Consider the following 25140-nt stretch of genomic DNA (forward strand, 5'->3'; position numbering starts at 1 on the left):
ATAATAATATTTGTTGCTGGGTCTAAGTGATAACAAGTTTCCTAAAATATTAATATTAATATTACAAATTTCTTGAAGTGGCACAAATCAAATGCGTATATTGAAAAACAAATCAAAACGAACATTTAGAAAAGTTGAAATCAAGATCATCTGACCCATCACTAGGTTGGTCATTCTCGTCAAATACATTTTGAGAAGTTACGTTGTTATACGTTGTTTTCTTGGATAGTTTGCATTGAAATATGACGCAACTTTTCAGATGATAAATTCGCAGCTAGTTTGTTGCCAGGTCGGGTCGCTATTACATTGATCAACGTTCAATCCACAAAGTGAGCATGATGTTGCTGGTGTGCATATAATTGAAAAAATATGTCACATGCAGTCACGATGCTTTGTAAACTTTAAATTAATGCACTACTATTGATGAAATACAACTACAGCAAGAGTAGTATGACGGGTCCGGGTGAGGAGTTATAACTGAACTAGCGTAGAATGAATATTCAGTTGGGCCGGCTATTACCACGTGGCGTATCAATAGACACGCCCATTAATTTTACCAGCGGTGATGAAACCAACGTCGAGTGTTACTAACGACACAACGGCTAGACTGTGGCTCCATGTTCTGAATCAATGTCGCATTTGAAATGTTTAGATTATATTATAATCGCTGCTGTTGGAAGTCTTTTCACGCAGCTCAATTGATTTATACTTATGTAAACGTCGTCGCTTTCAGAATTTCAGATGACCACTCATACCTTGTTCGCCAAAATCTTAAAAACGACAGTAATTCCGGAAGGGGTTATAGAACATACAACTACAAACAAACTATAAAATGTGTGGTTAAATAACTACATGTACAATGGTGAATAAAATCATTTCTGGATGTTTTTATTGGAAAATGCAGCATGGGAAAGTGTAGTTTTCTACAGAATGTGCTTTTCTCTGTAAAATATTACGAATGTTCGCAGCGGTCAACTGACGCCCTCTTCTGGTAGACAAATATGTATATCGACGTTAGCCAGTTCGACTATTGTACAATGCAAAGTAAAGTTATACAATGAAATGCATTATATCCCCATAACTCCTATCAGATAACTAGTTGATATAATCATGTATTAACAAACATTGCCAATGATTTGAAACTGTTGTTGAGTTCTCCTATCATCAAGTGCATCATCTTAATATGTAAACATCTTTAACATTTTTTGGGATGTGTTATGTCTCATATAAATCCGCATGGGCAGAAAATAATCATCGAACAACACAGTTATATGCTCTAGTAGCGTATAACAATGTTTACTGTTATTTCATCAAGATAATCTTATGACTCCTCGTGCATTATAGATTAATGTAAAAATGATCGATTCACGATTGTGTCACCTAACATATAGTCATCATTAATATAAGCAGTAAGTAATTACCAGTGATTTGGGGACAAATCCTTCCTTTGCTACTAAAATCATGTAATAACCATTAATGACTATTTTCTTGTCCGTAGGGTATTATATGTACATAGAATCAAGTGACAAGGATGTAGGTGACCGGGCATGGCTTGTTAGTGAACATTTACAGCCAACGTATGGTACGTTATAATCTCATATTCAGACCACATACTCAAATTTATGTTTAGTTGTACTGTTCTGATAATGTCCGAATAAGTTTCCTCTGCTTGTTTTTTTTTTAGAAAAATGTTTCACATTTTGGTATCATATGTATGGTACTGGTATCGGAATACTGAACGTATATGTCGAGTCGCGCAATAAACCTTCGTCACTGAAGTTCTCAACATCCGGTGATCATGGGGAATTTTGGCACCCTGGACAGATTACGGTGAACTCAACAGAAGAATACTGGGTAGGTTATTATTATTATTATTATGAAGACTATTATAATACCAGTACATTGACATGGGATTCAATACAGAAATTGTGTCAAACGTTCAACTCCATCTGGAACTTTTTGTTTTAGATTATATTTGTGGCTACAAAGGGTGGAACCAAAGGGGACATTGCCGTGGATGACACTGCACTGAATGATGGCGCATGTCCCACAACGCGTAAGTCATCAATACACTTCGGGGATATGTTTAGATTGACACCTGACTATTTACCTTTTTTATATTTGCCGTTGGACATGTATAACATGGAACAATTTTCATACTCCGTGTTTCAGTATTATGGCAAGGCACGAATTGGCCTAAGTAGTGCAATATCAAATATGAACAGTTATTTTAAAGTGATGTGAATTACTATGATTACACACCCATGATTGATATATGAGTTTATTGTATACGAACATATTTAGGAACATAACAAATCATGCTAAAATGCAGGTAATTGAATTAGATGAATAAATACGTGTTTAGTGTCTTCGTGTATTTGCCTAATGTTGCTGTGTAATTGCAGAATATGATTGTACATTCGAGGAAGATCTTTGCACATGGAGGCAAGACGATACTGATGACTTTGATTGGACCAGACATAAAGGTAGCACTCAGACATTATACACAGGACCAACGGTTGATCACACATTAGGCACAAGTGAAGGTAATACATATATGAGATAAAAATACAATGTTCTGCAATAAACCACACTCTAGAGAACATTACCAATACTATTTTACTTCGTGACTAACACAATAATATGTGGTGTTCGACACACATTATATTGCTTTGCTTAATGTATCATTATCTATGATCATTATAGTAAGCGCCTACTATATTAAGTTTTAGTTGTTTTTACCAAATCTCTACATAGACTATTGTCAACTATAATATATATAATGTAATGTAGTTTTCTTGATTATATATCCGTATTGTCAGGTTACTATCTCTATATTGAAGCAAATTCGGTTGATGGTGATGAGAGAGGTAGATTGATATCAGATGTTTTACCACCTACAACGAGTTCTGGGTATTGTCTACAATTTTGGTATCACATGCTTGGTAATATAGTGGGTGATCTAAATGTGTATGTTAGAGATTACTATGGTGTTGAAACAAAGGTATGTTTACATTAGACATTGGTGTAGAATCACCAGGATTTGACAAAAAACCTGTAATTGAAAAAAAAAACGAAAAAAAAATGCAATCAAATATTAATAATGTGCTCACGTAGCTCACTTTTTGATGCATAGATATGGTCACGTATGGGAACCCAAGCTGATGAGTGGAGATATGGACAACGAGATTTGCATATGACATCAAATTATGAAATCATATTTGAAGTTACCAGGATAACAAAGCAACGGAGTGACATTGCTATCGACGATTTGTCTGTGCATCCCGGACCTTGCCCTCCACACCGTAAGAAATTTGATAAATTATATAAATTGAACATACAATTATGTTGAACTGAACTGAATTGATACCATGCACTCAACCAATCGATCTTGAAATGGTTGTAATTTTAGGTCATTCAGTCTGATTTGATGATTCATTTGAAAACATATCACGTCAATTCAAATCGTTATTTTACGGAATAATTCCAAATATTGTCTCGCACCAGGAGCGTGTGATTTTGAGTATGATTTTTGCGGATGGACTAATAGCATAGACGGCGACGAGCTTTATTGGTTACGGGGGAGAAATGGTACTGAAACAACTGGAACAGGCCCAACGATTGACCACACCACAGGAACAGCTACAGGTAATCAGTTTCGCTTCATATCATATCACAATAATGATATTTTATTTTTTATAGCTGGCCATCGATGTTGCTGGCCCGGAAGATTGAACAAAACAACTCATCATTCAGACATAGTATACCTTATATCTTTATAATAAAATAACATTTAATTGGTTCTTTTCTTATTCAGGTCATTTTGCATATATCGAAACATCGACATCCACGATTGGCCACTCAGCAGTGTTGACTACTACTGAATTCACATCTGACATTGATCGTTGTTTGCGATTCTGGTATCACATGTATGGAGAAGATATCGGATCACTTAACGTTTACCAAATTGACATTGGCAATATATTCCAAACACCAATATGGTCTCGATCAGGAAATCAGGATGACATGTGGCGAAGAGGGACTATACCTTTGCCCGTAGAACTAACTGGTAATCCGTATCTGGTGAGTACAATGTTCTGAAACGTAGGAAATCATAATAGTGTTTTATTCTCTACATATAATCAACAGATACACTAAAGGCTGAAGCCGTAATTACGATAACTGAAACATATTATACACATACTTGGTCTTTTATGTGTGCATAATAATATTCCGTATGTTGTTTGTAACGTCAGAAGTTTGCTTTGCGCATGTACTTCTAGTCACTAACGGTCCATGCCACACGCTAACAGTGGCGAGATGAATTTCTCGTTTGTGAGAGAATCTCGTACTGCTTCTTCGTAATTTAATATTTCACACAAAATAACTTCATAGTACAATTATTAAAATCTAAGATATATTTGTGTGTAGGTTTGTTCTATAGAAGAACAAAACACACATCGGTAAAAACTTATTTAAATGATTATTTTAAATCACTACGTATATTATGAACGATATAGAAAAATAAATAAAGATAAGATATCTAATTTCTTTTAGGTAAATTCACAGTTCACAAATATATGAAAGTGTAAATCAATATTCATGAATTTGCGTTTATGTTGAATGTATAATGACACCGCAAATTATTGCTAGTTGTAACACGTTCAACGACGTTATTACCTTCGAAACCAATTGTCATTTGCATGGGTGTTCGACAACGTAGAATACTGCCATATGTAAAAAAAGAAATGGGAAATCAAGTTGTTGTTAACAATAAAACAGTTTCACATTCATGACATTGCTCATTGCGACTTTTCCACAGATATCCTTTCAAGGTGTTGTTGGCAATGGTACACTTGGAGACATAGCAATTGACGATGTTCTCGTAGATGATGTTCCTTGTCAACCAGAAGGCTGGTGTGATTTTGAAATGAATACATGTGGTTGGACAAATGAACTAGTAAAGGACGATGATTATAATTGGATACGGAATGCAGCCACCACTCCCACAGGGGGCACGGGTCCGAAGATTGACCACACACTTGGCACTGCAAAAGGTTAGTAACCTCCTGTTTTCCGAAAGAATCACAGTGACTGTTAATGTCTCAGAATTACTATATCTATGCAAATATATAGTGTAGTTGTTCTCTGTACACAATGTCAGTTATCTTATTTATTTATATAGGATATTACATGGTTCTGGAAACAAGCGATGGAAATATTGGTGACCGAGCGTGGCTAGTTAGTGAACATCTGCAACCAACATCAGGTAAGATGGTACAGAACAGAACCGATCAGATACAGAACTGCTTGATTTGACGTCGTTAATACTAGGGGCCGCTAATGTTACCGCAGTAACTGATTTTTTTATTTCAAATAAGGCATGTTTTTTAGCTCCGCTGTCGACGAAGTCGAGCGGAACTTATAGTATTACTGATTGACCGTCGGCGTCAGTCGGCGCTGTCGTTGTCGCCGCCGTCGTCGTCGTCGTCAACTTTACATTTTCGACTTCTTCTTAAAAACCACAAACTGTATAGCTGTGAAACTTTCTAGGAAGGTACCTTGGGTGGTTCTTTCTCAGATTTGTTCATTTCATGTGGATATGTTCAATTGGCTTATTTATAGCGAATATTTTTGTAATTTTTGGTCAAAAATGCTATTTACGACTTCTTCTTGAAAACCGCTAGCCCAAATGTTTTACTACTTGGTATGTAGGTACCCTGGGTGGACCTCTCTCAGATTTGTATGATGATATCTTTAATTTTGATAAATATTTTTGTCATTTTTGGTAAAAGTGATATTTTCGACTTCTTGTTAAAAACTGCAAGTCCGATTGCTTAGATATTACATATGTAAGTACTGCATGTGGACCTCTCAGATTTGTTCATTTCGTGATGATATCTTTTATTCTCTAATTTTGATTAATATTTTTGTCGTTTTTAGTAAAAAGTGATATTTTCGACTTCTTGTTAAAAACCGCAGGTCCAATTGCTTTGATATTACATATCTAGGTACTACATGTGGTCCTCTCTCAGGTTTGTTCATTTCGTGATGATTTTGTTCTACAATTATCTAATTTTAATGAATATTTTTGCTAAAAAGTTATATTTTCAAATTTTTGTTGAAAACAGCAAGTCTTATTGCTTCAATACTATACATATTGTTCATTTTCTGATGATATATTCAGTTCTTGAATTATCTCAGCCGACAGGCTGCTAGTTTAAATTTACCATCGCTAGATGTAATGTGTCCTATATTTTGTTTTTAGGGCCAAATTAATGTTTGCAAAGGTAGTTTTGTAAGAGCATGTGGCTTTATTAGCCATGTATTATAACATTCTCATAATTTTCTAAATTTTTTTATTGTTAAATTTGAAAATTAAAAGTGGTTTTATACAGTATTCCATAAGATATAGACTGTCAGTAATTTGGAATGATCGGTAATACATTGTTAAATTAAATGAAAATAATGTAATTATTTATTCTCAAACTAATTATACTATCTTAAAGGGCAATAGTCGTCGCGATTGTGACTGTTGCGCACACCAATAAGTACAAGCCGACAGGTTACCAAGCTTTAATTTTGTATTTCTTTTGGTGATTTCAAGGAATCGAAGGAGTCGTCGGTGGTAATTAGTGAAAGTGGCCCTACCTCCCTTTAATGAATGTTAATTAGAATAACATAGTAGTATATTTGTAAATATATATAGCATTCTAATTCAAATCAAAACATATTTTGGTACTAGGCAACATCATGCTTATGAATTTATTTATATATTGCACCCCCCCCAGTGTCAAAGACACATCTGTGACGTCAATATGACGTAGTTGGGTGTAATCAATGTTCCAATAGAACACTGTTTTGCAATGTTCCTTACGCCTATTAACGTAAATAATCGCTTTGAAACGGTGTCTTTGTTATGTGCACGTGTTGAAATCTATAAATCACAAATGGTATTCTGCTGTACCGTCTGTGTTTAATTAGTTTGTATGCACACTGTAACCTGATGTGAGCATTTCGAATAATTTCAGGGAAATGTTTCAAGTTTTGGTATCACATGTTTGGAGCAACTATTGGTACTTTGAGGGTTTATTTCGAATCTGCTGTTGATGGCATGACACTATTGTGGACGGCTTCGGGTGACCATGGAGACGTATGGAAGAATGGACATGTGACGGTCAATTCCGCGGTAGAATACTGGGTGAGTTGGCTGCAAAATTCAGTAATGTAATAGATGCATGAATTGTAGCGTCGGACTAGGTGTGCTACTTTTTTATATGTTATTTTGGTGACATGTTTACAAACTGGCACCCCCCCTGTCATTCTAAATAACTTATAGTTTCTAATTGGCATTCGCTGATTATATTTTCCAATGGGTTGTGTGAATCCCTAATTGTCACTTGATAAATCGTGTGATAAATGTGTGATTCCTTTGACATATTTTCTGATGGCGGCGATCAAATAACTGAAATGTCTTACTGATTTTATTATAGTAGTGTAATAATTAACATAATCAGGTGAGATGAACGTGGAAGCTATAATAGGTACTCGATTGATTTTTAGAATAAATTCTCCTGTTTCAGATTATATTCGAGGCAACCAATGGTGGCGTATATGGGGATATTGCAGTTGATGATACTGAGGTAGACGATGGTGATTGCCCTGTGACAACACCTCCACCCACTTCACCCACGCCTATTCCAACATATCGTGAGTTGACTTGGGTTGTGTTATCGAAATTGTATCGTCTAATGGGTGATTGCTGGTGCATGTTGCAATAACGCCATCTTTAAAATCGATCTTTTCTCACACCAACGCATTAGGCAATTATAATATTAATATGTATGTTTGTTCAGTTTATCTGTTACTCAGACAAGACAATTGTCGTTCACAGCACCAGATTATCATGACTGCGATTTTGAAATTAATTATTGTACCTGGACATATGATGAAGATAGTTCTGACTTTGACTGGACCAGGATTACAGCGTTAGATGGTTCGTTAGTTCAGGGACCTCCGTTTGATCACACCACAGGAACTGAAACAGGTGGGTCGTGTTAATATATAGCTGCGTTAAATTATAACCACCCTCAAACCATGTACACAATGATGTACATAATATGGTAACACACAAGTTTTTTTATGACTTTGCAGGTTACTATATTATCATAGAATCCTCCGTCCCACGGACCCCTGGCGAGAAAGCCCGCATAATCAGCGGTTACTTCAATTACCATAGCCCAGAAGGAATATGCATGAAATTCTGGTATCACATGCTTGGTGCTCAGGTTGGCGTCCTAAACATTTATCTGAAAATAGATGGACAGAGCGACGTTCTTTTGTGGATGAAACAAGGGGACCATGGACCAAGATGGGGCTATGACAATATACACATACCAGAAACACGGACGTTCAAGGTAACAGTCTTATACTCGATCATATTGAGTGTATTTTGTCAATGGTATATATTAATACCATTTGTCCATAATTATGTTTATATTTAGATTGTCATAGAAGGAACGGTCCAGGAGCATTGGGATGGTCATATTGCATTAGACGATGTATTTTTCAATATTGGAGAGTGTCCTACCTCTCGTAAGTTAACTCACACATTCGCCATACAGACCTTAAAATTGCACTTTCTCAGAAGAAGTTTTTCCCCCTGTTTCTGGATATTGTGGTTTTTCCGTCACAAACAACAATAGCACGTGACATTAGCACAAATACATTTTTATATGTACTGTATTCACATAAGTTTGTTGCCGCTTGTCTCTTTGTCAGACGGCTGTGATTTCGAGAATAGTATGTGTGGTTTTTCACTCGACCCACTTAATGAGTTCAATTGGTATATAGTTCAAGCAATGGACAGCGAAGAACCATTAGTTGATGTAACATACGGCACATCATATGGTGAGATTCAACAATCGTCTTAATATAATGTTTATGACAATGCTAGACGAAAATATATCTCTGTATACTCGGAACAAAGATTCTAATTGTAACGATGTAGTGTGCAGTGATACCGTATTCATTTATTTGTTTGACTGATTGACATTGCGTACAGGTCATTACATCTATGCTAACAAGACTACATCGAACTTACAAGGATCGATCTCCCGGTTTGTCAGCGGCGTATACGACACCACTGAAAGCAGGTGTTTACGATTTGCATATTACATGTCTACGACGGGTAATAGATTCGAAGGACTGGGCGTGTACGTGAAGGAGTTAAGCAACGACGAGTATTTGTTATGGAGTTCACCATACGAGGGGATTGCGGTATTTCAAATTGCCGAAGTCACTATTAATCATCAAATACCGTTTCAGGTGAATATGTAACTCCCCACCATGAGCGAAAATAATCACTGTTCGTAATGATTGAATACATACTTACATATGTATTCTTTTTTTGAATCATTGCATATCCAATAATTCGACGTTTACAACTAATAAAAGCACTTTAAAGTTTTTAACAATTTACTCAACTTTGCCAATTCTAATTCATCCACACAATTTTGCCAACTCCTTTAACACGATGTTCATATGTTCGACTGAATTTAATGCATACCAATCAAATATTTCGATTGAATATTATTTGTGACTAAACCAAAGTTTCTATCAACAGATAATATTTGAAGCTGTTGCCGGATCTGACAACACTGGCCATCTAGCAATCGACGATATTGATTTTAAAGATGGTGGTTGCGAGCCACTTGGTCACTGCGCATTTGAGCATGGTGACACGTGTACTTGGTCAAATGTACAATACGGCAGTTCAACTATAGATCAGTTTGACTGGATGCTTATGAGTGGTGCCCATATCAAAAGTGAGACGGCTCCGACTGTAGATCACACGATTGGAACAGCCTATGGTAATGCTTGTCCACGGTGATCGATCTAAATAAATATGTATTTACATAGACAATTATTGGATTATTCATGTGTTCTGACTGGTCTTCAATTATGTTGTTGTTTTCATTTAGCGTGTATTTTTATGGTAACACAAATATTTTGCTTTTTAGGAACATACCTGTACTTGTCAACATCCGGACCAAGGGTAGAAGGCGATGTCGCAATACTCATGTCGGTTCACTTTGAAGACGGGGCTGATCAGTGTATGAGGTTTTGGTACTACATGCACGGTAGCGATACAGGCACACTGTCAGTGATTCATTATGATGCGCCTAACGCACTGTTTAGTGTGTCTGGGAGCCAGGGAAGTACGTGGATAGAAGCATATGTAGATGTACCAGCAACATCCACTAATATCGTCACTATCAGAGGAATCGTTGGCAGTGCACCGGGTGACATAGCAATTGATGATATCTCATTTACAGACGGTCTGTGCCCGCGTAAGTTTTTGTTGTCGAGTTCTGGGTTCTGATTTACAAAATAATTTGATAAAATGACCATGTGTTTGAAATCTCACTGTAACAAAATTGCGTATTATTTGCGTCATCAGCACCCCCGCCACCATGTGAATTTGAATGTAACGACGGAACTGGAAACTGTCTGCCTATGAGCAAAGTTTGTGACTTCAACAATGATTGCGACAATCATGAAGACGAGGCAGTATGTGGTATGTCGTTAAACATAGTATCAAAATACGAAAGCGACAACTGTAATAACGGTTACATTGTGTCGTAGTTCATTGCTGTAGTCATTGCAAAGTTTTTTTGACTACTATGCTAATATTCATTTTCGAGTATTGAATGAAATTTTTTCAGTCTATTCAACCTCCAATTATAATATGCAGATAGTTGTATGTTAGTCAAGTTGTATGTGCTTAACGTCAACGTATGTACTTATCGCATGTACATGAAGTTACACGTGTTACACTTACGTGTTCATTTATGTATTTTGCACAAGCATAAAGTAAATAAGGCTTAACTAATGTCGTGATAGTGTTGATACATAAATCACATTTAGTAGCACATATGCTATTGACCTATTGACCACTCTCATTGAAGGCTATCAGTGCACATTTGAGACTGGTGAATGTGGCTGGAATGACACAGCTAAGGGGCAGTATCAGTGGATAAGATGGCGTGGGGCCACGCCAACATCAAACACAGGACCGGCATATGACCACACTACTTACACACAACAAGGTACGTTTAAAACAGGCCCTGCACGTCCCAGTGGCTACCGAGATATAGTTGAAAGCTAAAAAGTCACGAAACATTTATCTTTGTAGTATTGTTCCATTCTCTTCCGACATCGCGTCCACTGTTCGAAATACCATGGTTTAATATTAAGTTATTGGATCAAATGATTAGTTTCCGTAAGATATGTATGATAAGTGTTCCATTGCAAAAGCTATCAAACTCTCAGTGTGTAACATTAAAGTATATATAATTTTACTGTCATTTGGCTCATCATAACTTAGTGTAGTTTGTAATATAGTGTCATTGATATATATTTCAAAATCTATTCTTGAATGTGTTAGGTTGGTATATTTACGTTGATGCCAACGTGTTTGGAAATACTGTTGAATGGGCCCACTATACTAGTCCTACGCTGCAGCAATCCGGTTCCTCTTGCGAACTCTACTTTTGGTATCACATGAAAGGAAAAGGTATAGGTACACTGCGGGTCCATGTGAAGGAGTCCAGCTATGAATCCGAGGTATGGTCCCGTAGCGGTGATCAAGGCGATAATTGGAATGCGGGAGTAGCTATTATTGGTAGGATGCATAATCCGTTCTTTGTAAGTTGTACTTTTTGTCTTCATGTATAAATGTTACTGAATGTCATAGTGACATCTGGTATGCGTTTGTGCTGATATGGAAATTGTAGTATAGAAGCAAGGTGTTGTGGAATATATGTGAGACGTATAACAAGTACTATTCCTACAAATAGCGAAATGGTAGTCAACTTTAAATGTAATTTGATTGCATTTATTTCAGGTTGTGTTTGAAGCTCAGCGAACCTTCAACGTGCTTGGTGATATTGCTGTTGATGACATTATTTTTGAAGGTTGTACTTTGCCAGGTGTGTATCCACAATTCGTATGTCCTGTGTTAGTCGAAATACTGATAAATGAGTAAATGGAGCAAACTTTCTTTATAAAAAGTGAATTATTGACATTTATATTAAAATAAACAATGGAACATATTGGCGTAGGAGGGGAGGGGTATGAACAACTGGTGAACTAAGGCGGACAAGTCACCTTGTTTTGGTCTTCTATTGCAGAGATCGTACCAAGCTGCCAAACAGATCAGTTCAGATGTACAAGGGGTTCCTGCGTGGAAAGTGACAGACTATGCGACTATAATGACGATTGTGGAGACTATTCTGATGAAGCCATAGCGCTATGTGGTAAGTCGTATCAATGTAAAAAAACCGATGTAAGTCGTATCATTTTATAACTATTATGCTGTGGAGGAATATTAATGATTATCACATCTCACTGTTGTTACGCATGCTGTGATTGGTTGAGACTCGGTCACGTGACATTGAATAAAAATGGATATTGCATGGTATATTGCCGCCAAGTGGATATTATATTGGTAAATCACATGGATGACGTCACTGAAACTACTGCGCAACGATACTGCGCATAACAAATTGTCGTTCGCTGCACTGGCGCTGCCCGGCCGCTGTTGTTTTCGAGGTTGCTTTCAAGGTTTTGAAAGGATTTTAGCCATCTGAAATAGACAGTGAACGTACCAGAATGGATATTAAGTAAGATACTCTGTTTTGATGTTTATGGTATTTTTATATGAAGCAAAAATGTACGGCAAAGTCGCCACTGAAACGTCGCAGCAGGTGTCGCTGCGGCGCGTTCAACGCTGTGAGCATTTCTATGCGTTCCACGCCGATGCCAACCGAAAACACTCCAAAGCTGTGTGACTTGTGAATAGATATGGTACGTTCGTGAGAAAGTAATTTCAGTCACTTCCACGGCACTCTGACATTTTTTTATCTGCAGAGTGATCAAATAACTTGCGTATGAGTATTTCTTACATCATTTCAAAATTATTCTCGATAAATTGAGTGATTCACACTGCTTAAACACGGTCACTAAAAAGAGTATGCGTGGCTGAAAATAACATTATTGAGTGTATTTTTTTCAGCAAACAATGTATGTATGTTATTGAGTAATGCGAAACTTGTTATAATAGATAAAATAAAATATTGCATACTTCAAATATATAATATAATAGTGTTGTTATTTTGTGGGAGAGCGGATGTGAGTGATGTATGGTAGCTATGGTGGGTGTCATGGTGGGTGTCTGTTCGATGTGATAAAATAAATAACACATGGTTATTTGGACAATATCACGATTTGTTGTCTGCCCTCGGGCTTTTGGTCATGACCATAATATTGATGATGCCCTCGCCTTCGGCATCATCAATATTATGGTCATGACCACCACCCCTTGGGCAGGCAACAATATGTGATATTACCCTCACAAGCATGTGTTATTATATAATCGCTGTGGTGACGCTTGTCGTGGAATATCACTGCTAGGGTATGGTAAGGTAAACGTCAAAAAATCTATTACGCGTCGTCATTTTATTTGTGTTCGAACGTACAGAAAAACGTTCGACAGTAGCATATTTATTGTAGCAATATAATATTTTCAGACTGGATAACAACAATGATTCGCATATTGCATTGATATTAACGCATGGTCATGCCGATTAAATGTTTATTTTGAAAAAAGGGTGATTTTTGCTGATTATCGAAAACATTGGCTGCCGTGACTGTATATACGCGTGCTTAGATGTCATTAAAATATGATTCGTAAGCGTTGACATATAAAATTACTGTTTCCTCGTCTTATTTGCGTTGGTCATATAATATAAATGTTATCAACTGATATGATTTCAGACTTATGCAAATAATTATTTCCGGGGTGGAGGTAGCCGTCTCCGTAAATAGACACTCTGAAGTCAAACCTACACCGGTGGCGTAACAAAACGCATCACCGCCAGTGAAATCTGGAGATGTAGCCTATTTCATACTTTTTGACAAGTGAATCGAAACACAATATTTAAAATCAGTGTATCGGTTGATACTCACAGGTTTCTCTTCTCAGATCCATATGAACGTTGCGATTTTGAGTCAGGGATGTGTGACTGGACTAATCTAGATGAAGATGAACTTGACTGGGAATTAGGGAGTGGTGGTACGTTCGGTGGAGCTAAGAGAGATCACACTATAAAAACGTATAGTGGTACGTAATTGGTGTCGCATCGGTGTATGTGATTACACCTATTATTTTATTGTCAAGACAATAATTTTTAATGATATTCTTGAAAACACGTGACCATGATATAAAAGACTGGCTAATCAATTGATTTACTTTGTTTCGTTTCATCATAACGTGGATATAGGCCATTATATGTACATTCCATTCCACTCCACAAGTAGAGGTGACCGTGCTCGAATTGGTAGTATGTACTTTGTGCGTCCAAGCCCAACTGAAGAATGTGAAGTATGTAATGTCTTTACTATACATATTACAAAAGTAGTATAGATGAACCGCATAGAGTTGCAAAGAATGTTAAATATTTTATAATTTTGAAATATTTAAGTTGTATACATTACTCTCTGTCCTAGTTCCCTATGAGGAGTTGTTACACAATTCACGATTTTTACTATTGGATAGTCCCGATAAATCACGTTTCATGACAAGCTAACAGTAAATTTATGAAATGTCAAATTAACTTGAAAGTTACAACGCACGAGTTAAGTTCTTACAACTTACGACCATGACATTCTAACACACGCTCTAGGCTCTGCATACTTGCCGTTGTGGATTAATGGCTGGTTGAAATCAACAATATGGTTATTTTTGTATTATTACTTCTCATTTTTAGATGCGATTTTGGTATTATATGACTGGGTTTGATACTCAGACACTGAACATATATACGCGAACATCTGTTGGTGGTCCTATGTCCTTGGTATGGTCATTTGCTACACATAGTGGTGATTATTACCGAAGAGCCGAAGTTGTGATATCGCCATCAGATAATTTCCAAGTTAGTAGCAAGTTATCATCTTTCTCCAGTGATATGTCTTGCATCATGTTGCGTACCTCTTTCGTTTGGCGCGTCCAAAATCTCATTCAACATTTTAAAGGTTGTGTACCCAAGTTTTAACCAAGTGCCCCATCGACTTATAAACTGTGACGTACCTCTTGTACTTTCGTTTAAACTCTGCAGTTCTGTTAATTCGCGAAGCATTTACCTCAATGTATAACAATTTAAATATTGCGTCACGTGTGCATGTCCCCAATTACGCAGGGTCACGAGTATCATGTACACTCTCATTGGAATACGAACTGGACAAGATACACATTCATTCTTCGTCATAACACAGACATATATCTGTAATATCCCCAAATACAGTAGCCTGAGGAACCTGCACGTACTTAGTCAGAAATTACATGGCAGATCGCGGTTATTTATTAAGGTTAAGCATCCTAATGTACAATGTTCACCTGTCCAACAATAACAGGTTTGGCTGTCAGTCACAGTGTTACACTGTGCATTGGAATTTCTGCTGTGGGTTGCACAGAGAATACAAATTTTGTAATGCACAGAGAATAACAATGATATAGCTCACATATACTGTGCTTAATTTGTTGACGGATTTATTTTTGTCATTTTCTGCAGGTCATAATTGAGGGAGTAAGGGGGAAGTATAGCAGCATTGTAATTGCCATTGACGATATTTCATTTACCCCTGGTTGCCAGGTCTATAACGGTACGTTTGTATATTCAGTCATTCGCTGCACTAATTATATTGCATAAAGGTAACCAGTACGTCGTTCCTCACATATAGTGGCTATAGTAAAGACCAAGTAAAATATTCCCATATACGATGTGTGTGGACGGTGTCGTTCTTGAGGTATTATGAAACCTTTATGCATTATTATCAACTGAACTTTTTTAATGGGAGATAATACATTAATTATCTAACTGTTTCCTTTCAGGCCATTTGCCGATTGGTACAACACCACTACCAACAACACCATATAATATATGCGGAGAAGGTTACTGGCCTTGCGCTAATGGTGAATATTGTATTTACACTAATTATTATTGTAATTGGAATGTCGATTGCCCAGATGAATCTGATGAAATGGTATGCGGTAAGTGTAAAATCAATATTTATTATATCTATTCAGAAAAGGTGAAGAATTACGTAGTTCGTTATTTATTTCTTACATTGGTATATAATAGATTGAGAATAATTGAAATAAATAATACGTTTCAGGTAAAATTGAAAAATAAATAGATTCAGTGTTACTCCGAAAATTCAAGATGCAAAACAAGGCATACAGTTTGAAGTCTACATCATTCACTGGCCGGTTTAGCCATGACAGATGTAGAAGCAGCAAGATTGGGCTACCGAAAACACACTGCTTTTTGTATTTGATCTACAGACTGTTGTTATCATGTAGTATGTACCATGTATATATTATTTTTTATAAATTTTGTAGGTCCTTGTGATTTCGAAACAGGCCTGTGTGGTTATGAGGATTATAGTCAAGGGATGTTCAAATGGAATAGAGTGCAGGGAGCAGATAAAACTACTGGAAATGGTATGGTTACCAACATTGTTTGATAATGCAGTTCTTTGTTCGAGAAACCTGAATGTACATTGATTAAACAACATGTGTATTTGAAATTCTGTTTTTCCCAGGCTGGTACATGTTATTAGATCACGGAAATGGAATAAATTTCAACATAGCAAGAATATACAGTCCATCTCTTCCAGATACATCGGAACAGTGTTCAATGAGCTTTTGGCGACTCCAACCAGAGGTATGGAGCAACGTTTTGTATTTCGATGATTCTCACAACTTCTTGCTTTGACATTCAATAATTTAACATCGCGTTTATAAAGTTTCAGATCCCTAGAGTTCTGTTTTACTGTCTTGCAGAGTGGAACTGTTTTAATAGTAAGTTTGATTGTAAACGGATCGTCTTCGTTGATCTGGGAATCGACAGACACCACCTCAACGGCATGGCAGCAAGAGACAATATATATTGGAAAATGGAGCGGTCAAATCCAGGTATTCACGAAAACTTATACGCTGATTGACAAAAATACATCAAGCATACTCTTGCATTGGTAAGTTACGTGCTATTTTTTACGCAGGTTCTCTATTTTGGGAGTTTTATGTCCACATCGGGTGTTCAAGGCATTGGCATAGATGACATATTGTTCCATGACTGTGCAGTATCAGGAATGTATCCCATGTGTCAAAATGACGAATATCAATGCCACAGCGGGTCATGTGTTAAGAACAATCTTGTGTGCGACTTTACGAACGACTGTGATGACAGTACGGATGAATTGACTTCAATGTGTGGTAAGAGTTTTCTACGATTGATAGTTTCTCTTTATTCCACTACTTTTTTTGGTGAACGGCTGAATGAAATAAAATAATTGTACATTCTATCATTATGAAATAGTATATTGAATTACTGTAATATAATATTTTGAATACAGTCTGGCAATTTGTCGGCTAAAACGCGAGTCTAATATAAAGCCCCTATGCATTCGACGCCATTTACAATTCTTCCAACCACAAATTTACTCACCCGTGTCTTGTCGCAGTTTGTTCAGGGATTGTGAATTGACTCTCAACTTAGTAATTGTCAAGAGGTTCAAAATTGTAAAGGCGCCAAAAAGTATTCTCACACAAGGGTATGTAGTTTGCCGGGAACAAACATGCACCTTCTCGGAGTTTGGCTCAACACGACGAGAAATTCACAAATGTCAAATGAAAAATCGGCCATACGATGTAGTTTATATGATGACCAGCCCTACTCTATATTATCCACTCTGGGAGTTGTCTCGCCATGTCAATCAATGACACCTATATAAACTTGCAGTTTAATTAGATCGCGTGCCTTGTATACATGCATCTACACGTAGACACCATCCAATCAGTGGCCTTCACCACTTTATATTAACGTGTTCGCTGAAGCAGGTCGCGTGCCGTATGTACATGCTTGTGCGCACCATCCAATCGTTTGCCTCCACCAACTCATACACGCGTCTCAAGAAATAGAAATAATTTTAATTGCAATTTGGTGAATTAACGGAATACAGTGTTCATTAACCGTGTCAATCATATAAATGCTCTACGATATATTGAATACGCGCTCACAAATTGCGATCACCGATTTAGTTTTCAGCATTTAGAATTAGCGAAATGGATAAGTGGGATAAACAGGATATTGAATGTGTGACTCTACAACACCAGATTGATTTAACTCGTATGCTAATTTTTGTTTGTTCCGATACTTAAGTTTTAAAAATCTGATATTGAAGAGTCGCTCATGAGATATCTTCCATGTAGCAATAACAAGCCTAATATATAATGGACACTCTTAAATATAATAAGAACTCAAGATAAACATAGGATACGATCAATCGTTTCACGATTCGCGCGAAGCAATGTCTCGAACGCCGAATTAATTGTCAACTGGATGGATTTCATTCGAAGATATATAAGTGTACCATCATTCACGTTGACAAAAATCAGTTGTACGAAAATATTATAGCAGGGTATAGCAGGTAGTGTTAAAAAAACACTTATGCTAGCCGGGTTATTTGAAACGTGTATTCTGATCATATGTTTACTGACTGTTGAAAAAGTGCAGTAAAATGCCACGCCCTGTCACTAAACAACGCCATGGTACTATATATTTGTAATAATAGCATTTCAGAGCAATATAATTAACTTTTGCATTTCCTACTTGAATATATGATATCAAACGGAGTGGCAAACTTTAATTCGTTTTAACGTTGCCCTAAATTCAATGAAGCCATGTAGTAGACGGATATATGAAATTATACATTTAAATATATCTTATATGCAATGTGTCGTATTAACATTTTCGATTGATACACTCTCTGACACCTAAATTGTAAAATTCATGTTTTGAACTATTTTATAGCAATGTACCCTGATCGATGTAACTTCGAAACGGGATTCTGCAGCTGGGCCCAAAGCACCAACGACGACGATTTCGACTGGATTCTAGGAGAAGGTAGTACAATGTCACCAGAAACGGGGCCTGATGCTGATCACACCAGAGGGGATAGTCATGGTAAAGACTATTATGGAGTTTTTTTTGTATTAACTGATATTATATAGCCGAACAAATTTTGGATGTGTAACAACTTGAAAGCAGTGAAGAGATATAACTGTATTAACCGGACACACACTGGTTTGTCTCGCTAGGTCAATACGCTTACGTCGACGTATCTTACCAGAATCGACAGGCTGACGTAGCTAATTTGGTCAGTGATGTATTCAGTGCTGCGGACACGTGTCAAGTAGGTGTATAATAATAATAAACGCACGATTATCAATCATATCTATATATTGCGCAATGGGATGGCTTGTGCAAGAAAATATCCCGAAAACCATTGATGCTAAGTCCAATACAGGACTGTTTGGAATCCGTTATGTGGATAAACTTGAGAACTTTTTATTATTATTTTTCGTGTTGTATAATACTATTTACACTTTCAATATAAACTATTTTATCAGTTAATTACGTCAATTAATTACTGCTACGTACCTATATATCAAATCGCATGTCATAAACAAAGTATCTGACAAATTAGACATTGCCGAAGCAAAAACATTTTAAAAATAAACATGGGCAATTGTCATTATTTAGATTTTCTTTTGTCACGTGAGTGAAATTGATATTAACCCTCTGCCGTTTGTTACATATTCAAGATGAGGTTATTTTATCATATGTATGGACGAGATATTGGTACTTTGCGCGTCTCCATACGTATGACTGAAAATGGTAAATTAATAGAACAGTGGTCTGCCAGTGGAGATCAAGGAAACGAATGGGCAAGAACAGATATTACTATTATGAGTGCCGAGAGATTCCAGGCAAGTCTGTAATAATTCACTTTCTGGCCCACATGCTAACTATAGCTGTAACCACTGTTTCGTGATTATTTGTTCCACACCATGAGTTATCAAATCAAGATAATAACAAATGCTGGTCATGTAAGCTTGCCTATTCGTAGTTATATGTCTAATGGCGCATGCATCGAAAGCAAGTAAAGAAATACAGAAACGCCGAAACATATCTATTAAACCAGCTTTAATTGTTTTTGTGCTGTCATGTGAGATAAAACTAAAATATATTACAATAATAAAAAGATGTACATGTATTGATATTGTCACTGATCTCACCCTTTACAAATACACTCAAATAAACAAGTCCTATACAGGTTGTGATTTCCGCTGTTAGAGGGTCAGGTGACCGTGGTGATATTGCTATAGACGATGTTTCATTCACTCCTCATTGTAAACTGGACCCTAACAACGAATTAACGCATGGTCCTACAAGTAAGTTACTTTTTTGTCAATTGTACATAGGTACTTATTTGTACTAGCATACACGCGTTGCGCAAACCTATTTTTAACAAGTCACAATGTACCTGTTTTATATAATTGTTTTATTTTAGTCCCTCCTCCCTGTGGCAGTGATGGAATGGAGTGCATTACTGATCGACAGTGCATTGATGGTTCAAACGTGTGTGATTTTAGACACGACTGTAGTGATGGTTCCGATGAAATATCGTGTCGTAAGTAACCAACCATAGATGCAATTGCTCGCTAAGATGCACCATTGCTTATAAGTCATGCCCGCTGGTGACGGGTGCTTCTGTGACGTTAAAATAACGTATATGGTTAATACAATAGACAATACCATTCAAATCGACATCTTTGTCTGGTTGTGTAGTAATTTTCGAATATGGTGAATAAATAAAAAACATAAACCTTATTAATGGAAGACTACAGATCAACACGATATCGAATCTTTAAATGACCTTCATGTCGTCCGTTTACGTCATATAAGCGCCTCGTTACTGGAAGGCGCTTTATACGAACATTCTTTAATATATCAGTCAATACAGTTTATTATTCATCGTTCAGTGTCATGATGCTTATTATTTACTATACGTGTCTGATTTCATAGGGGATGTAGACAAGAATGGAATTAAACATCTCGTGTGCTGTGATTGATAAAGGACAGTTCTTTTACAAAACGTGGATCTCAACTCAGTGTAAACTAGCGTTATCTCCCATGCAAAAACACCCCTATATAATTTTCAATGGTCGTATTTGAGGGCCCAAATGTGACGAAATATATACGTATCAGCTCTTATCAGTCAAGCTACTGATTGTTCAAACAAATAATAAATTTAAACACTTTCTTCATCATTTATTGTACTTCTTCGTATGTTTAATTACGGGTGATTAAATTAAATATACTTTCATGTCAATTTGTTTGTATCATAACACAATCGTTTGTTCACAGTTCAAATTAATTTCTCAAATTCATTGAATTCACCATTCTTGTATCAGGTAACCAAATCGCTGTAACCAAGGATACGCACAATTGGATTTTTTAATCAACTCAACGATCTAGGTGAATGACTACTGTTCGTGTTTTTCATGTTACAGTGTGATTTTTCTTTGTAGCGCTGGTGTGCAACTTTGACGACGGTATGTGTGGCTGGACTCAGGCGGTTAGCAATAACAACGAGTGGTTAAAAAAAGAAGGCACCCCTCCACCAGGACTCCCTTCACAGGATCACTCAACAAGTACTCATACAGGTGATTGAGCATGCTGTGATGTCACAGTTATTGATCTTTCAAAGCTGTCATTATATACAGGGTCTTGCCCTATATACAACTTCAATGATTTAACTTTGAAAAGTGGATACGATGACTGAAGAATATAAGACGCTATTTGAGGGGTGAAAACTCTCGCGGTTTTGCCGTTCTGAACAAAATCGCGGTGGCTATTTGCGTCAGAAGTATATTACTTAATCACAACTTCATCAGCTGGTTGACCAAACAACGCTGTACACGGCACACTACGTAACCTATTATAGGCCAACATTTTCACACCTATTCTAATATGTTACAATAGAAACAAAAATTGGCGTTATGTTTATTTTAATTCTGGCAAACTCATGCAGTAACATGTACTCATTTTCACATTATTATTCCCAGGGCAATATATGTACCTTCTTGGCGATACCGATTCACAAAGTTCAGTTTTGGAGAGTCCGTCATATACACAGTCTAGTTCTGCCTGCTCGTTCAGTCTGTATTACCATGCTAGAATGGGAACAGCCAGTGGCTCCTTGGCTGTATATCTGACAGATGCAAATACACAGACATTAATTTGGCAATCGGCCATATTAATAGAAAATGAGTGGACGCCGGTTATAATAAACACCCTTCCATGTTCTCAGGATTTCCAGGTAGCTATACGAATTTAAAATTTCGTACACGTATTGAAATCAATTGCGACATAAACGGCAATACGATACTCACGCTGTTGTGTATATACCATCATTGTGGATATAGGCGAACCGAATTACGTTTGTGGGTTGGGTCATGTCGGTTGATGATTACTGGATTAAGGATGCAACACTGCGATAAAGATTTTCCGTTTTTAACACTGAAATTCTTACGTTTTTATGCAGAAAAATACAGTATTTTTAACAAGTAAAATCATAATTATTAAAGTTATTGTTCATACATGAGTTGTTAAATACACCATACAGCTTGATTCAGCTCCTTTCAGCCATAATTTGAGACAAATAAACGGAAAGAGTATAGAGAATATAGCAAATTATCTTTTTTATGTAATATTCTTGTGTAATCGGTAATTATGAAAATTATTTATGGGTGCATATGAAATACATTTCGTTATGAATTATTCTTAATATAAATTTCTGAATTATTTTGTCAGGGTTGTTTCTCCCAAAAAAAACGAAGAATTTAACAGCGTCGAAAACGGAAAAGTCTTTATCGTAATATTTTTGCACTTATCTTTCGATGTAGACACAACTTGTGGGATCTTATCAATGTGATTTTACTCCATTTTTTTAGATCAAAATATATGCTCACATTGATCCATCGGGTGGTGATTCTACATACATAGCTATCGACGATGTGAGGTTCACAAGTGGATGTGCCTACGAATCCGTGCCGTCAAATTGTAATGGTCTTTCTTCTTGTCAAAGTGGGCATTGTTATTCAGCTTCACAAACATGCAACTTTGAGCCAGACTGTTGTATCGATAAAACTGATGAATCCACATGTGGTAAGTATACTCACAGTCCAGGGCCCAGGTCGTGCGTGCAGCTAGCTGGCAAATTCATATTAACATGTATATATGTATGAGCATACCAATTATGAAGTCTTGTTGCATTGACAGAAAAAAGTGTGTATAATGTTCTTCGAACTACAAGATCTTGTTTGCTATGCTATTTTTTGTGCATTTACCAAAGATATGACACCCATCGAATTATGATATAATAAGTCAACACCATTCGTAATTTAATACGTAAAATTTCATTCAACATTATGAAAATTGTCGTTAACTATCCATATAAGAGGAACATCACGTATACTATATATCTTGGTATCCAACAGCCGGGTACATCATGTGTGATTTTGACAATGACTTCTGTGGCTGGAAAAACGTGCTCTCGGGCCATTCGTATTGGGACAGGCACACACCATTCACGCATGGGATCACCGAACCATTTTATGACCACACGTCTTACAGTAATAACGGTGAGTAACGCAATAATGCCAATGTAAAAATTATTACCATGTACAATACAATAAGTGGGAAATTTGATCAATGTCAGATCTACAAATAATAATTATCTACATTTATTTTGTTGGTAGGGTATTTCCTTCATTTTGACGTGTCAAATGGAGTTCCAGTAGGAGGGAAGGCAGTGATTGGTAGTTTTTTACTACAACCGACTTATTCGTGCAATGTACGTATATGAACGTGAATTTAAATTTAATCAACATTATGAATATTCATTTATGAAATTCAATGTCGCTTACTCTGGAATATAATAATTCGAGCGATGTGTTAAAATATTTGGAAGCAAATACTTATGATCACCCATGTAGAAGTAGGCCGCGATTTGTGATTTTTTCAAGTGCCCTCACGATGTTGTATTTCAATCGATTTTTTGAAATAAGTAAAAAATATATGGCTGACTACTATTCACAATTTTCTTTCTATTAAAATGAATGTTTCTAATCACTATGATGCATCGATAATAATATACGTTGACCAAATCCTAAATGTGAATAAAATGTTGATATAACCTGGTCGTCGGCATTCGAGAACGAGAGACCCAGAAAACTTGTTTTGCCATATTAAACAGTGCTACATTCTCCTCCCTCATAGCGTGTACTGTTCCAAATACCATGATACCATAGTTACATAGATCAGTCGAGCAATAAACGCGATAGCAGGAAAAGGGAATACATACTTTTTGAGAGAAAAACAAGTCTCGTCGCTCCCTCTCTCTCTCAACGAGATCTCGACAGCCAATGTACATCTAAAATATAATCACACTTGTGTCCACAGATGAGATTCTTCTACTTCGCAACCCCAGCACACGTAGGAAGTCTCAATATTTACATTATCACTGAACTCGGCGGTGCTCCGCCTGACGTGTATCAATCGATTCCACACCCACAACACTCCCAATGGACACTGTTCGAAATGTCATTACACGTGAATAAACCATTTCAGGTAATGAAATAAACATGTATCTCATCGTTGTACAACGTAAAACAGAATAAGGTGGCTGTTTTCTGTACCGTTTTTATTATTGAAATGCTTGTCGTGTACGTGTGGCACTTTGTTTTGTACGTCTGCGTTATCTGTGGTTTGGCGCATTGGAAGCTTGGGGAAATTCAATAGCATTGCTGTGAGACAAATAAGGTAATGTGCACGAGTATAGATAGTTTGTTGAGTACCGGCGCATTGATAGTCGTGGCGTAAAGGCAAAACACATGCTAACCTGTCCTTCGTAGCAGTATCAATGCTTAGTAGTTTGAATTACTTATCGAAGAGCATGCTTTATATAATATTAAAAAATAAGTATATTGATTCGGGATATAAGGGTGATGTAGATGTGTTTCGTTTGTTTGTTTTGATTCATCTGAATGTGGGGGAACATTGTATAACACTGTAATATGGTTCATTCGAGTGACACAGACTGTGTATGTTTTTTAAATAACGGTGATATTTTCGGCTGGTAATTGGACCGTGGTATCGATCGAACAAT

At 36.7% G+C, this 25140-nt stretch overlaps 1 protein-coding gene across 1 annotated transcript in view; it reads left to right on the forward strand.

The window, feature by feature from the left end:
* The window catches only part of LOC100376516 (MAM and LDL-receptor class A domain-containing protein 1-like), a 43295-nt gene that overhangs the window by 15838 nt on the left and 2317 nt on the right, over nt 1-25140 (forward strand). The window contains exons 28-71 of the mRNA XM_078008914.2: nt 1499-1582; nt 1685-1854; nt 1969-2056; nt 2406-2546; nt 2823-3004; nt 3137-3305; nt 3508-3648; nt 3818-4083; nt 4823-5057; nt 5186-5269; nt 7032-7201; nt 7584-7710; nt 7895-8047; nt 8155-8417; nt 8505-8595; nt 8782-8910; nt 9065-9327; nt 9626-9872; nt 10023-10352; nt 10463-10579; nt 10971-11111; nt 11450-11709; nt 11909-11993; nt 12195-12320; nt 14048-14185; nt 14346-14446; nt 14832-14996; nt 15633-15723; nt 15953-16111; nt 16463-16564; nt 16666-16787; nt 16907-17038; nt 17125-17338; nt 18936-19088; nt 19223-19317; nt 19730-19894; nt 20242-20359; nt 20479-20598; nt 21500-21634; nt 22037-22176; nt 22925-23138; nt 23471-23614; nt 23732-23826; nt 24435-24602. Coding sequence (XP_077865040.2) covers nt 1499-1582; nt 1685-1854; nt 1969-2056; nt 2406-2546; nt 2823-3004; nt 3137-3305; nt 3508-3648; nt 3818-4083; nt 4823-5057; nt 5186-5269; nt 7032-7201; nt 7584-7710; nt 7895-8047; nt 8155-8417; nt 8505-8595; nt 8782-8910; nt 9065-9327; nt 9626-9872; nt 10023-10352; nt 10463-10579; nt 10971-11111; nt 11450-11709; nt 11909-11993; nt 12195-12320; nt 14048-14185; nt 14346-14446; nt 14832-14996; nt 15633-15723; nt 15953-16111; nt 16463-16564; nt 16666-16787; nt 16907-17038; nt 17125-17338; nt 18936-19088; nt 19223-19317; nt 19730-19894; nt 20242-20359; nt 20479-20598; nt 21500-21634; nt 22037-22176; nt 22925-23138; nt 23471-23614; nt 23732-23826; nt 24435-24602 — 6833 coding nt within the window. The remainder of the gene's footprint in view (nt 1-1498; nt 1583-1684; nt 1855-1968; nt 2057-2405; nt 2547-2822; nt 3005-3136; nt 3306-3507; nt 3649-3817; nt 4084-4822; nt 5058-5185; nt 5270-7031; nt 7202-7583; nt 7711-7894; nt 8048-8154; nt 8418-8504; nt 8596-8781; nt 8911-9064; nt 9328-9625; nt 9873-10022; nt 10353-10462; nt 10580-10970; nt 11112-11449; nt 11710-11908; nt 11994-12194; nt 12321-14047; nt 14186-14345; nt 14447-14831; nt 14997-15632; nt 15724-15952; nt 16112-16462; nt 16565-16665; nt 16788-16906; nt 17039-17124; nt 17339-18935; nt 19089-19222; nt 19318-19729; nt 19895-20241; nt 20360-20478; nt 20599-21499; nt 21635-22036; nt 22177-22924; nt 23139-23470; nt 23615-23731; nt 23827-24434; nt 24603-25140) is intronic.

This window comes from Saccoglossus kowalevskii, chromosome 7 (assembly GCF_978046115.1).
Source record: "Saccoglossus kowalevskii chromosome 7, keSacKowa6.1, whole genome shotgun sequence".
Lineage (NCBI taxonomy): Eukaryota > Metazoa > Hemichordata > Enteropneusta > Harrimaniidae > Saccoglossus > Saccoglossus kowalevskii.